At 50.1% G+C, this 14,802-nt stretch overlaps 1 protein-coding gene across 1 annotated transcript; it reads right to left on the bottom strand.

The window, feature by feature from the left end:
* Positions 1-1,813: 1,813 nt before the first annotated feature.
* Positions 1,814-13,933, bottom strand: VPS33A (VPS33A core subunit of CORVET and HOPS complexes). Its single transcript, XM_077307923.1, has 13 exons — positions 13,572-13,933; positions 12,642-12,707; positions 12,279-12,406; positions 11,502-11,691; positions 10,766-10,882; positions 9,380-9,554; positions 8,322-8,515; positions 6,161-6,287; positions 5,612-5,679; positions 4,922-5,059; positions 4,150-4,287; positions 3,850-4,018; positions 1,814-3,334 (listed from the first exon to the last, which is right to left on the bottom strand). The coding sequence occupies exons 1-13, from the start codon at positions 13,671-13,673 to the stop codon at positions 3,141-3,143; spliced, it is 1,806 nt and encodes a 601-aa protein (XP_077164038.1). The 5' UTR covers positions 13,674-13,933; the 3' UTR covers positions 1,814-3,140.
* Between the last annotated feature and the right edge of the window lie 869 nt (positions 13,934-14,802).

The raw sequence follows: 14,802 nt of genomic DNA, 5'->3' as shown, positions 1-14,802 counted from the left end.
TGCAGCCTGTTTGGGATTGAACTATATACTCAAGACCAGGGGTAGTCAAACTGCGGCCCTCCAGATGTCCATGGACTACAATTCCCAGGAGCCCCTGCCAGCGAATATTAGAGAAGATTGAGTTATTACAGTATTGAGAATTAACCGATTGTTTTGAAATTGTTTTGAACGTCAAATCACTTTGCCACTGTCAGTTTGAGACTTCTCTTAATTTAGGCAGATTGTGAGTGGGCAGAAGGGATTGTGTTGGTGCTTGGCTCTTGTGCCCCTTTCTTGCATGCCCAGGAAAATGCCAATCGCCACTTTGGGCTCGGGAGGCAAATTTCCTCCAGGCTAGATTAGCCAGGGATTCTGGCTATTTTTTTTTTGGGGGGGGGCATCACATGGGCATGAAATTGGTGTCATGGTGGGTGGGTAAGTAGTTGTGAGTTTCCTGCATGTTGCAGGGGTTGGACTAGATCGCCCTAGAGGTACCTTCCAACTCTGATTCTGATTCTATAAATTGTTAAGTGAACCAAGTTTGAATCCAATCATACCTTTAAGACTTGCAAAGTTTTATTCTGGTTAAAAGCTTTTGTGTGCATAGCACACCAAGTAACTGAAGTGCAAAAATGCAATCCTCCCCAAATTTTGTTTTTAATTCCCCCCCTCCAATGTGTCTTTAGCCCTTTTCATTGAGAATGTTTAAGGGGAAATGTTTTATTGGGAGGTGAACAGCTACAGTATTTGCTGGCGTATAAGACTACTTCCCCCCCCCTGAAAAACATGCCTCCAAGTGGGGGGGTCGTCCTATACGCCGGGTGCACTTCAGTTGGGATAGACATAGCTGCCCATAGTACCGTTATGTAATGTAACAAACTCTATATTTTGAGTGGAAATGTTGGGGGGGTCGTCTTATACGCCCAGTCGTCTTATACGCCAGCAAATACGGTACTAATCGCTGGGTCCTGATTCACATGTATCTTAGGAGTCACTTGGAAGAAACGTTATCAAACCTCCGTTTGGGGCCTGGAGATCTCCCAGAATTAAAACCGAACCCCAGACGACAGAGATTAGTGCCCCTGAAGAAAACGGCTGCTTCAGCGGGTGAAGTCTATGGCATCGTATCTCTCTCCAGACTTCTCTTCCCCCCCAAATCTCCCAACCCTATTAAGCCACAAAGGGGCTGTAGGGATGCAGCAGAACGGCGACGAGTCATGAAGGTTCCCAAATGAGACGAGAGTTTGCGTGTTTTCTGGGGAAAGGCAGACAGTCCTGTGCCAAATCCCCACGAGGGGTAATTGCAGGCTAACAAGCCTCCTATTCAGCCGGGCTGTGATCTGTTTTGAGTGGAGGCCTGGCTCATCGGAAGGAGAATAATTTGATCACAAGAGCGCTTGATTAAATTTAGAGTCCATTCTCCAAGCTCTAGTGCATCTCGTAGGAAGCTGGGTTTTGCTGCAGGGAGGCTTCCTGTCGAAATGGGCAGAAGGCAACAGACGATGTTTGGAGCCCCAAATGACATTAGTCGCAGGGCTGTTACCTGTCAGATAAAGGGTGCGTAATCTGAGCCGAGCGCCCAACGCGGAATCATATTGACTGGGCTTCATTCACACAAACCTTCCCACAGATCGAGTTCTGGGGGAATTGGTTTGCCTGTATTCTAAATCCAGCAATGGCCACAGACGCCTAGTGCTGAAGCAGCAAACTAGAGACTTCTGTGTAAATCAGCCTTTGTAAACTTTTTCACTACTGGGAAACCCCCGAAACATTCTTCAGGCTCCAAGATCGAAAACATCAAGCCACGCACAGGATCACAATTTAGAGGCTGTGATAAAAATAAAACCTCTTAACAGTTTTATTACAAGATTCACACCTATCCATTTGCCTCCTTTCCCCCCCACAAAGATAATTCCTACTTGAAAGGTTAATAAAGGAATTCACGCTCTTCCGCACTCCAGGATCTTCTTCATAAAGATTCCCAGTTGGATTTCTATACATAACGGGAGAAGGGAGCTGCGACTCGTAAAACGTTATACTGAAATGTCGGTCGTCTTTCAGGTGCCACTGGACTTTTGTGTTATTTTCCCACAGCAGACTAACACAGCTATGGACTGGGTCCCTTCCCTTCCCTGCTTGATCATCTAAGAATGGGAGAAGGGAAGGGAAAGAATTCCAGCCGGAGGAAAAAGCAGGAGCCCTAGCGTTGATGGAGAACACCTTGTCCTTAAGATAAATTCTGCATGTAAATTGGGCTTGGATTCTCAGCAAACCCAACTGTAGACCATTCTTTTCTCCCCTGGCACCAGGATATGTGTCAAAGTGAACCAACACACCTCCAACAATAACGCACTGAAAACAACAGCGATCTGCAGTTGCTACTGGTTCTTCGAGGAAATCTTAGATTATTCAGTGTGTGCTTACTGACCCCACCCCAACAGCTCAACACAACCAAAGAATTTGGGCTGCATCTTTAGCCTGTGCATCTATCTTCACAAAGCTACGGACACAGGCGATTTTTAACACTTTCAAAACAGGCACTGTTTAAAACATCTAAGTTTCTTAACAAAAAGACAGGCATCAAAATCGCTCCATCCTCTTCCCATCCTATAGCATCTTTATTGAAAGATTTACAGTGGATCTGAAGCTTGTCAGGGAACATGTTAAGCAAAGCATGTGGTGTAGGTATACTTTCCTCTTTTTTTATCGGGCACACACAGCAGTGAGAAAGAAACTGTCGACCCAAAAGGGAACAGGACAGCCTACAACTCTGTCAAGATGGCAACTTTGGGGAGGGAGGGTTGTTTTTTTTGGGGGGGGAGAGGAAAACATAAAAGTTGAGAAAAACAGACATCAGTCTTACATGTGACTTTTGTAGTCACATCTTAAGCAGAATTACATCCTGCTTAGTCTGCTGAGGACAATGAGGTTAAGACGGGGTCCCCCTGTGGTGGAATGCTCTCATTTCCAGAGAGACCTCCCTCCTTGAGAAGCTTCAGTTCCTAGTCAGTCCTCTACTGCACAGAGGGAAGAATGCCCAGACTCATGCGTCGCACCCAGTGGCAATGCCCAAGGCCATGTCCCTTCTCTGATACATTCCACTGCTTCTCTTGAAGACGCTGGAGATTTTAGCCCTGTGATTTTAGCGCCAATCTCCAGCGCTAGAAAGGTGGAGCCTCCAGCTTCTCCATCAGAGACTTTACCCAGCTTGTCCCATTGATTAATTTGGTTGTTGCAATGACATATTCTGTGCCTCCATCCTCCATCTGTGACAGAAACCGGAGGGCTGCGATTTCGGCGTATGTCACCCCGCCAAGGAAAAAGACCAGGGTGACTTTGTTTTCTCCATGCTGACCTGCATGTTCATGGGGAGAAAGAATGACAAACTGACGTCAGAATGTGTGGCACCTCTCAGTCCTAATCCAGCACTCCAAACATCACACCACACTGCTCTGGCTGTGAACTTTTCAAAAGCATTATACCAAGCCAGGATTGGGAAAAAGAAATTTTGGTGGGGGGGGGGGAAGACACTTAAGGGAGAAGAGGTGGTTTTGCATACCTTGCTTTTTACTACCTGAAGGAGTCTCAAAGCGTCTTATGAACACTTTTCCCTTCCTCTCCCCACAACAGACACCTGGTCCAAGGCCACCCAGCTGGCTGCACATGGAGGAGGAGTGGGGAATCGAACCCAGTCCTCCAGATTAGAGACCACCACTCTTAACCATGACATCACCCTGGACGATTAGGGGACAAGGGCAGGGGGACGCTCCAAACAAAAGAGCAAAACCTCCATATGGAAGCAGCTGAAGCCCCAAGTGGCACCAGGAATCCAACGGGGTGGGGGTGGGGGTGGGGTTCATAGATGCCTACGCTTTTTCTGCAGTCCTGTCGGCAGCTGCTGCCGTTCTTCGAAGTGAGGTCCCGGGAGCATCTTCAGGACTTCTTCGATGCTTCGCCAGCCCGGCCGGGCAAGCAGCTGTGCCAGGCGCACACTCAGAGGAGCATAGCCGCTGTACACGTAGGAAATATCATGGGGATTCTGCAGGGGGGGGGGAGGGAATCAGTGACAAGAGTCAAAGTTTTCAACATACATGCAGCCGACTCGCACCCACTGCAGGGGGCAGGGAGGGGGTGGCCTTTGCAGCAACCAGCAACGGGGCCGTCACTTGCCTGTTCGTTGACGTCGTCCATCCACAGACGTAAAGTCTTCCGAATTGTTGGGTAGTTGTTTCGGCCGCTTGTCTGAGGCTTCAGGAGTCCAGCCTTTTCAAGGTTATTTAAGGTCAGTAGATGCTCATAGCCGTAAGTCTGCAGTGAAAATAATATGGGCAGCATTATATTTTGTAGGCTGCACAAGGACTAAGAAGAACTGGTTTTTATATCCTGCTTTTCACTGCTCAAAGGTGTCTCAAAGTGGCTTACAATCACCTTCCCTTCCTCTCCCCACAACAGACACCCTATGAGGGAGGTGGGCCTGAGAGAGCCCTGACAGAACTGCTGTAGGTGCAGCACTATCAAGGCCCGAGGTCACCCAGCTGGCTGCATGCGGAGGAGCGAGGATTAGAGGCTGCTGCTCTTAACCACTACTACACCAATCCTTCAACATATTGCAAGAAGGAACAGAAATAAAACTTTTAAATATACACAGTCGTTTTGCAAAAAGGAAGAGAAAGACTTTAAAACAATGAACCGGTTAGGGTGTCACAAAGATTTTAGCGCACAAATGGTGAGCACTTTTGCAGAAAAATGTAAAATTAGATTGTTTCAATGAACACATGCCAATTGAATAAACGGTATGGGTACGAGAGAAGCCTTTATGACTGGCAATGCTTGCCTCCCATCACTCCTTCTAACCCCGGCTGCCCACCCCCATCCTGCAGCGCTGCCGCACTAAGCCGCTATGCAGAAGAGGCTCCTGCTTGTGGCTTTGGGCAAGTCTAACCTGCAGAATCTCTCTCTTGTAATAGTCCAGGACCTTCTGTTTCAGCCCACTGTTGCACACGGACTGCAGACAAACGAGCCGCAATATCTTGATCAAGGGGTGCCTCCGGGCAATGCAATCCTCAATGTAATTGTTGACCTAAGGAGGAAAAAACGGGAACAGTCAAGCAAGTTGGAACTTTGAGTACTTGAACTGCCAAGCAAAGGCATGCAGATTTCTGAACGAGCCTCCCAGGGTGCATTTTCAGGACTCTCACGAAGGGAGACAGAACATCCCCCCCCCCCCCCATGCAAGCATTCTGTATCGCACTGAATCCACACTGCCCAGGTAGCTGGCGGAGGGGGTGGAGTGGGGTGGGGGGTGGAGTGGGGTTTTCAAATTGTACTTAATTGCGTTTTCTTGTAATTGTATTCTTTTAATTAATTTTATGGAATGTGTTTTATCATTGTTAGGAACCCTGTGCCTATCTAGGGAGGGTCGGTATAGAAAATTATTATTATTATTATTATTATTATTATTAGTGATATAAGGACATAAAGCACAAATAGCACAAAAAAGCACACAATGCGAGTGCCCCCCTCCCCGAGAACCCACAGCCCTGCTGCTGCTCAGTAGCTGAAACGGAGAGGCAATCTGGGCAGCCGCTGTTCACAAACAGGTCACAAAGAAGTACAAACCGTCTTCACTTACTTTATCCGTGTCTATGCCCGACATAAATTCCTGTTCCACTGTTAACTTATCAAAGAAGTCTTCTGAGGCTTTTAAAAAAGAAGGAAAGCACAAAACCAGTCCTCAACCAGGAAACGAACCAACTGCATTTGAAAATGAGGGTCGGTGAAGTTATATATGGCAGGAAGTCATGGATCAGGATCAGGATCAGGATCAGGATCAGGCTAGTGGTGCCTTGTTTAAAGGCATGTACTCAAGCTGATTTTGGCCCAACCTTCCATGTAAGAGGTTAGCAAGCAACAAACTCCTAGGATTCGAACTGCTCCTCCCCCTGCGCAGCCCAAGCTGGTCCCTGGAGAGAAGTCTGTCTGGTGAGCATTTAAATGGTTAAATGTTTAAATTCCTTTAAATGCTCAGGAGCCAGAAATATTCTGCTTCCCCCAAAATGTCCAAACCCCAATACTGTGCCAGGAATATCAGGGAATCCTGGCCTTTTTTGCATCCGGTCTACCTGGACCCCCCAAAATACTGGATTTTTCTCCCCTTTTCTGGCCCTTCCCGAGTACTGACTGGTGATGTCTTTGATGAGCTCTGCGATGGACGTGTGGTTCGCTAAGGAGGCTCGGGCCGCTTGCATGTGGGGCAGCTGAGAGACAAACTGCTTGATCTCCCCGACCGTTTTCGCATGATGCCTCTCCTAAGGAAAGAAACACCGGGGTCACAATTTGGGATGAGTCGCAGCGTGGGGTTCTCCTGCCTGTGACTTGTTCCTGGGGCCCTCACTCTGATAAGCAATGGTCCCTCGCCCTCCCCCCAGCCTAGCAAACCCAGCTGCCCCATCAGGTGGATTAAAGCTGAAAGTGCACCGGGCATGAATTCTGCTCTGAGCATCTCTGCACCACCTCGCAGGTGAGATTGGGTTTGCTCCAAATCACCTCCAGCCAGGTTGCAACTCAAAGGAGGAAGCAAAAAAATTCTCCATGAAATCTTGCAGTACAGAAATCTGACATCCCGTTGGGCATTTTTAACAGTTGTAACGTCTGTATGTACACTGGGGTCGCTTCTTCATTTGGGGGATTTTAAAAAGAATTTTGGAATTTTTTCTGCAAGCCAGGTTTCTTCCTCTAGGTTTGTGAAAACAGGACCCTCTTTTCTCTGACTGGTCTCCCAGGGTTGCTCTGAGGCCCTTTTCTGCTGGGGAGTCACGGCCTTTATTGAAAGGTCTTGCAAGTCATGTTCAACAGAGAATCAAAGTGATGCAGTAGATGGGGCAGCTGGGTTTGCACACCAGAGGTCCCGATCGGAAAGCGAAGTAAGACTCTCTTTTAGTTTAATGTTCCACACGGCAGGGGTAGTCAACCTGTGGTCCTCCAGATGTTCATGGACTACAATTCCCATGAGCCCCTGCCAGCGAACGCTGGCAGGGGCTCATGGGAATTGTAGTCCATGAACATCTGGAGGACCACAGGTTGACTACCCCTGCCATACAGCATTCTAGTAAGGATAAAATCATGTTGTAACTTAATGTGGGCTCTTAGACAAACAGGCACAGGATCCATACCCTGATGGCCCCATGAGAGAAATATTTCCGTGATAAGCTGTAACGATGGTTCTTGAATAGACAGACAAACTTAGCTCTTCAGTGGCTGGACATCACGGCTCATAATTCTGATGACTAAACTGGGTAATGTCCTATTATTAATAAAAATAATCCAGAAGTTTGTCGGCTCGGATAAAAGCTAGAGATGGAAATCCCCCTCCCCCAATTCTTTAAAAGTAGAACTGGGCCGAGGTGTAAATGATATTGACGGCAAGCCCGGGCAGGAAGGAAATAATGAGCCCCGCCATTAACAGCTCCTCTGCCACTCCGCTATTTCATTATCACCTCTTACAGCCAACAGCCCTGCCTCGCATCCCCTCCCTTCTCCTAGGGGAAAGCATCAGCGACCCTGTAGGTGCCAATTATGGAAGCTGACACAGGCTGTTGAGCAACGGGGAACTAGCAGGACGAAATCGGGAAATGCTAAACGCAACTGAGAAGAATCTGAACCCTTCGGACCACTGGAAGTATGCCCTGTATGCACCAGGAATGGTGGCGGGCATTACGGCGTTTTAGAAATCTCTGCTCAACAAACAGGGGCTCACGTTTTTAAAAAGGAACAATGTTTCACAGTCAGAGTTCCAACAGGCGGAAATACACCACGTTGGGGAAATGGGCCAGATCCCATGAATCCGTGGAAATGTGGGGAAATAACAGAATGGCACAGAGGCCAGCTGCCTGAGAATTTCAAATGTTCCTAACCCCCCCCCCCCCCGGATGAACGCAACTTTCTTTCGACAACAACAGCCACTTTCTTATGACTGCCAAGATCTGCTTGAAGGCCTCTCCGTAATGCTCGCGGGGTTCTCAGAAGCGGGAGCAGAATTTAAACTTCCCGCAGCGTTTGTGCCTCCTGCAACTCTGAAACCCAAATCCGCTACACAAAAACTGTTAAAAGCAGAATAAATCCTACTGAGTCTGATCAATCTGCACACTTAGATCTCGGGTGCTGAACAGAGGTTGATCAGGGACAGAACGGTCTTTTTGTTTTGAAGAATAAAGCAACCCTGATAACACGGTTTCCGTAAGAAGGGCCGCCACCGAAGGAGCAATGCAGGCCGGACCCCGGGTCTGGCGGCCACACTGTGCGGAATTCGGGCAAGGCACGGCCTTTGCTCACAGCCCCATTACCTCAAATGCGGCTGAGATGACTTTGGCCCTCTTGCTCAGCACGGAACCGACGGCGTTGAAGTTCTTGTCTCGGATTTCTGCGTAGAGCTCCTCGGCGGAATTCAACTGCAGCTTCTTAGTCTCTGTAGGGAGGTCTTTGCCTCCCTCCCCCTGCTTCTTGGGAGCAAACTTCTCAGGAGGGAGTTTCACGTATGCTGGCACAAGAAAAGAAAAGGAAAATAAAGGTCAACAAACATCTCATTATGCTGCTACTACTGGCTTGCAACAGGAGTAACCAGATGTGCTAAGCAAGCTCTGGATCCTTTGGAAGGGGGCAGTTTTATTATCTGCCATCCCCAAATAGTTGTATAAAAGCTACTACCTTCCCTCCTCTCCCGTTCTGGGGAATACCAGGGGAATTCCATCTGTTCTGCCTGAACAAAATGGCAAAGCTATTTCTCCAGAAAGTTCAGTGATCTTGGAGTGATGAACATCTCCCAGGGCTATGGACTAGATTAGAGTCCAGGAGCACTGTAGAGACCAACAAAGGCTTCTAGGTGTAGGTTATCGGGAGTCAAAGCTCCATGGTCTCTAAGGACTGAACTCCTTAACAGTTCGACTGTGGACCAACATGGCAACCTTTTGAAAGAAGGGCAATGTTTCTCCATGCTGAGTATTACAAGACTTGCTGTCCTAAAATCCCAGAAGATGAAAGACCCGTCAGATCCAGAGAATGGCATTTATTTATGTGCAATTGTACAGACCACCAAGGTACAAATAGTCAAAACAAGCCCCGGGGGGAAACAAAATTCATTTTCAACTTAAATCCTCATCAGTGGCTCTGTTTTAGAATATGTAAATAAATACACATTCATCCCTGCCCACTGTCGGCTCGTCCTAAAATCCCAGGCGGATACGCAGAAGCTGCAAAGCGAAGGCGAAGGAAAAATTCCCCAAGGAGCAGGAGGTTTTTGCAAAGAGAAAATGAATACATGGGCAGCCAAATTCCCAAGGCCCCATCCACCCAAAAGGACACAGTCATTTGAGTGAATGCTCCCCAGAGGTGGTCTACCACTCACAGTTCTGGATCCCGTAGATCTCATCAATCAGCCCCTCGTACGTCAGCTGCGTGGTCAGAGGCGTCATCAAGTCTACGCTGCGATCCAGCAGCAGCAAAGTGTCAAAGACCGGGAAGATCGGATTCTGGCTTCCGGAGAACTCTCGCTTCATCCTGATCATCATATTGGCCACGTGCTGTTTTGGTTTTTTTTAAAGCAAGAACCAAAGAGGTGACGGCGCAGACACAAGCAGTGGTCACCAGCACTACAAACTATCTCATGATGCATCTCTCTCTCTCTCTCTCTCTCTCTCTCTCTCTCTCTCTCTCTCTCTCTCTCTCTCTCTCTCTCTGCTGTGACTGAGGGGAGGGACTCAATTTGATCGGTGTCCCACAGTATCTGGAGAGGGGCAGATTAATCGCTGCCTCCAACTTTGTCCTTCGTAATCATTTCAGTACACAGAGGCAGGTAGAGAGAGGGAGGGTGTTCAAGGTTAGCCTCCAAATGGAACTTTAAAAATGAGTCGTTCCAGGTTGTGACTTAGGCAGCCCACTCGATGGAGAGGCCCAGGGGCTCAGAGGAAGGGCATATGGCCTGCCAAGCAGAAAGCTGCAGGGACATCTCCAGCCCTTTTCTGCTGGGGAGCCACGGCCAATCAGAGATGAGAAGACTGAAAAAGAACCACCAAACGCCTGGCTTGACCGAAGGCAGTTCTGTACCTTCACTTGTCAAGGAAGGGCCATAGCTCAGTGGCAGAGCCCCTGCTTTGGAAGCCCATTCATTGACTTGATTTTTACACCACCATCCTGGCGAACTGGCTCAGGGGGGTGTACAGCATAATGAAACACCATTTGTTGCATCCTAAAAACCATCAAACAGCACTTATGATGAGCAACAACATCAACATGGTTATCATTTCAGGGTAGGTCACATTCCAATCAGATGTTTTCAAGGGAGTGACTGGGGAAGGGGCATGTGATATTATAGGGTTACTGGCCCCAACCAAGTGCTTGGCAGAAGAGCTCCATCTTGCAGGCTCTGTGGAACTGAACCAGCCCTGTCATGGCCCTGATGACCTCTGTGAGCTCATTCCACCAAGTGGGGTCCAGGGCTGAAAACATCCTGGCCCTGGTTGAGGCCAGACATATTTCTCTGGGGCCAGGGACCACCAGCTGGTTGGTATGAGCAGAGCAGAGTGATCTATGGAGGACACGGGCAGAGAGGTGGTCCCTCAGGTACGCCAGGTCCAGACCACAGATGGCCCAGTCCTGCATCTATCCTGAAAGAATCTCATCTCTTTCTCTGTCAGAGACAAACCAACGGGCAGCTTCCTATGTTCACTTGCAGGAAATCTGCACAAGAGATGCCAGACTGCATTAGCTGCCCATGACGGCAGGTCGGCCTTACCCGTGCACATTCCCCCTTCCCAAAGATCTGTGGGATGGTTCCATAGAGCGCCTGTAAGGTCATGAGACCTTTTGCTGCATGATAGAGGCTGGTCTGGTCGTTTTCCAGGTAACATTCCTGCAAAAGAAAAATCAGATGCGGAGGCTGATAAGAAATTTGGGATGCAAACAGGACTGGTAAACTGGGAGACACACTTTCCCCCAAATACTCCAGCAACGCAGAGTCTGCTGCAGTTTAAGAGCCTCAGATATTAGCCTCTCAAAATATTCTAAGGCAGGCTTTCCCAACCACGGTTTTGTGCAACCCTGGGGTTTCTTGATGGCCCTGGAAGGGTTTCCCAAATGGGAGGGAATTAATTTTTAATTTTTTTATTTTTAAAAACTTTTATTAGGTGACATGACCATATATGGTCCCGTTGATTCACTCCCTGCTCCCTAAATGGCCAGTGATGGGCCAGGAGTGGGAGGGGCCCAGGGTGGGCGTGTCCACAGTTGTGCTTCCCAACCATATTCTGCACCATTGCACCGCTTTTGGGGTTTTTTTGAAGCCGGGAGAATATTTCTGGGGTTTCTCAAAGGTAAAAAAGTTGAGAAAGGCTGACCTCAGGAGAGGTCGTGGTCCACCAGTTCCCTTTTATTAAGAGGCTTTAATGAGAGCTCCTCCACAGGGCCCAAGCGGGCTCAGCCTAGACAGACACTTGGCCATTTCCTGCTCATCAGAAGAAACAGACACTGACCTTAAAGGCGCTTTCCGACTCCATCGACAGCAGGTCCCCATCGAACGGAATCAGGTCCAGGCTGTACTCCTCCCTGTGAATGAAGGCGCCCAGGATCCCCTGATCCTTCAGCCTCTGCTCACACAACAGGCTGCGACGCGGCACAAACAGGATGTGGAAATCCCTCTGTGGAGAACGGATCCGGTCTTCGCTGGAAAGAGACAAGGACGGAGTTTCAGAGATGGGCTACAGGCGAGCCCAATAAAATGGGCTTCAGCATTATGACCCTAGTCCAGAAGGGATCGACTCAGGGCTTGTCAAATCCAAGTCACCCGGACCTGAGCTGCCACACAGCGGAACCAAGAGGGGGAGGGGGTATAAGGTAAAGGTATCCCCTGTGCAAGCACCGAGTCATGTCTGACCCTTGGGGTGACGCCCTCTAGCGTTTTCATGGCAGACTCAATACGGGGTGGTTTGCCAGTGCCTTCCCCAGTCATGACCGTTTACCCCCCAGCAAGCTGGGTACTCATTTTACCGACCTCGGAAGGATGGAAGGCTGAGTCAACCTTGAGCCGGCTGCTGGGATTGAACTCCCAGCCTCATGGGCAAAGCTGTCAGACGGCTGCCTTACCACTCTGCGCCACAAGAGGCTCTTTGGGAGGGGGTATATCAATGGCTAAATAAATAAAATAAATAATTCAGTGCAGTCTCTGCTGGCAGAGCTGTAGCCCTTGGACCTCTGGAGAGCCACAGTTTGACCACGTCTACAGCTGAGAAGCAAGACCCTATTGACAATACCTGAGTATATTTTCGGCAATGATGTCCATCAGCTCTAGCCTCGGTCTCACAAAGAAAATAATATTGTTGACATCAGCAAGGGGGAGGCGGCCTGGCTTCAAGGTAAACATTTTCTCCACCTCGTGCTCCTGGAAGGAGACAAAAAGGGTCCTGTGAAAAGAATCTGAGCATCTTAATGCAACTGGACCCTAGACAGCCCTCTAGTACTGAGAGCCGGATACTTCTCCTGTAACAAAACATGACATTGATCCAGAGTGCCTATTCATGTTCATGTAGACTCTTCTTTGGCTAAAAGCACCTTTTTGCACAAAATTACCTGAGGAAATCTGTGAAGAAGCTGATCCACCTCTGTCCACATCTTACCTTTAAAAGCGAATACTGTGCAATCAGTCCAAATGGTCCGGTCAGATACTCATCCCATACTATGGCCTATAAAGAGGAATGCAAAAAATCAGCTGTCATTCAGTCTACTTTAAGAACACTGGAGCCGACAGGAGGACGAAATAAAGTTTCTACCAATTCGGACAAATCAGATGGTGAGATGTGTCACTGGAGGATGTGATGCACAATCCTGTTCATTATAACCATCCCCTCCACACTCATAATTTTAAAGTTGGGAGACGGGGGGAGTCACACAGATTGCACAGGAAGGACTCAACAGGTGTGGCTCATCTGCACAGAAAATATCATTCGGCATCCTCAGCTGGGAAACAAATCACAGGACTTCAAGGATCGAGCCTGTGATGCGTCGCACTCTTATGCAAAAAGTAAGCTATGTCAGGCAGAGAGGGGCCGACTCAGAAACATGCACAGAAACAGAGCTGGAAGGGACCCTCAGGTCACCTGGTCCAGTCCACTGCACAAGGGAGGGGATTCACAGCTCTATACCCCCACCCCACCCCACCCCACCCCACCCCTATGCTCCGAGGAAGGCAACCCTCCCCACCCACGGGAACCCTGGGATCTCTGCTGCCTGGAGATGGGCTGTCATTCCAGGATCCCCAGGCCCCCCCTGGAGCATGGCATCCCTAGGGGGCTGGGGGATAGACCTGCCAGCTCCAGGCCGGGAAACGCCTGCAGAAAGGGGGGCAGAGCCAGGGGTGGGCAGGGAGCTCGGGGGGGGGGTGCAAGGCCACAGAGCCCCCTCCCAAGCAGCCCTTTTCTCGGGGGGGGGCGTCTCTGCATCCTGGAGATGCGCTGTCATTCCGGGGGATGCCCAGGCCCGCCCTGGAGGTTGGCACCCTGAGGACGGAGGGCCCCGCGGAGCCTGCCCGGGGCCGCGGCCTGACTGACCTTGGATCCGGCGCACTTGTCGAGGAACTCGCGCAGCTCCCTGCGGCCGGCCTCGCGCAGCAGCGTCAGGTTCACCCGGCCCGAGCTCAGGTGCGCCGCCATGGCCGGCAGGGAGGAAGGGAGGAAGGAGCCCAGAGGAGGCCCGGCCCCTCAGCCAGCCAGCCAGCCAGCCAGCGAGCGAGGGAGGGAGGCCGGGCCGCCTCAGTCATGTGGTGCGGCCGAGCAGGAGGAGGAGGAGGAGGCAGGCCGCGGCCCGCCCGGGAGACCGGCGGGAGGGGCAGATTTCGTGACGTTGCCACCTCCAGGCCGGGGAATGCCGGGAGAAGGAGGGCGGGCGGGCTTCGCGGGGAGAAGGAGGGCTCAGTCGGGCCTTATCCGGTTCCATCACCGCTTGGGAATTGCGGTTGGTGTGGGGAGAAGGCGAATCAGGAGGCAAACTGATTGAGGGATTCGCTTCTCCTGCAGGCCGCCCGCCCTCGGTGGTCGCAGAGGCCCATGAACTACAATTCCCATGAGCCCCTGCCACTGGTGGCAGGGGCTCATGGGAATTGTAGTTCATGGGCCTCTGGGGAGCCACCGTTGGGCCACCCTGGACGGTTAGTCCGTGACCGTTCCTGTTGTTGAAGATGTCTTGGCACAGGGGTAGTCAAACTGCGGCCCTCCAGATGTCCATGGACTACAATTCCCAGGAGCCCTTGCCAGCATTCGCTGGCGAATGCTGGCAAGGGCTCCTGGGAATTGTAGTCCATGGACATCTGGAGGGCCGCAGTTTGACTACCCCTGTCTTGGCATTTTCTGACTCTGAGCCTCTATTGCAGGGATGGCCAGATTGTGCTCCCCCAAATGCTCATGGGAATTGTAGGCCACAAACGTGGCTCTCCAGAAGTTAGCAGACTACAATTCCCATGAGCCTCTGCCAGCATGGCTAATTGGTAGGGACTCATGGAACTTGTAGTCAGTGAACATCCAGAGAGCCACAGTTTGGCCACTCCCTGGTACGGTATTCAGTGTCCCTCTACAACCCTCAAGATAAATCATTTGTAGTGTTGGAATTGGACGTCCTCAATATGCTTGCTGGTGGCAGCGGGTTCCATCTCTCTGTATCCAAACTTCCTGGGTACACGGAGAGGTCTTTGAGCCACTGCCTGACTGCTGTGGATAGATGGCCAAGAGCAAACAAACTGAAATGGGATTCTGACAAGACAGAGGTCAAGCTGGAAGGGAAGGCTGA

Source organism: Paroedura picta, chromosome 13 (assembly GCF_049243985.1).
Source record: "Paroedura picta isolate Pp20150507F chromosome 13, Ppicta_v3.0, whole genome shotgun sequence".
NCBI lineage: Eukaryota > Metazoa > Chordata > Lepidosauria > Squamata > Gekkonidae > Paroedura > Paroedura picta.
Note: the sequence above shows the minus strand (reverse complement) of the source record. Positions and strands in the feature narration are given on the sequence as shown.

What these genes read in the sequence shown, in the direction of transcription:
- VPS33A (XM_077307923.1), bottom strand. Translation starts at nt 13,673, where the DNA reads ATGGCGGCGCACCTGAGCTCGGGCCGGGTGAACCTGACGCTGCTGCGC. An exon ending in CACAGTATTCGCTTTTAAAG is followed by an intron (nt 12,407 to 12,641) that starts GTAAGATGTGGA and finishes GTCTCCTTCCAG; the next exon opens with GAGCACGAGGTGGAGAAAAT. An exon ending in GCTCATCAAAGACATCACCA is followed by an intron (nt 5,680 to 6,160) that starts GTCAGTACTCGG and finishes CTTTTTTAAAAG; the next exon opens with CCTCAGAAGACTTCTTTGAT.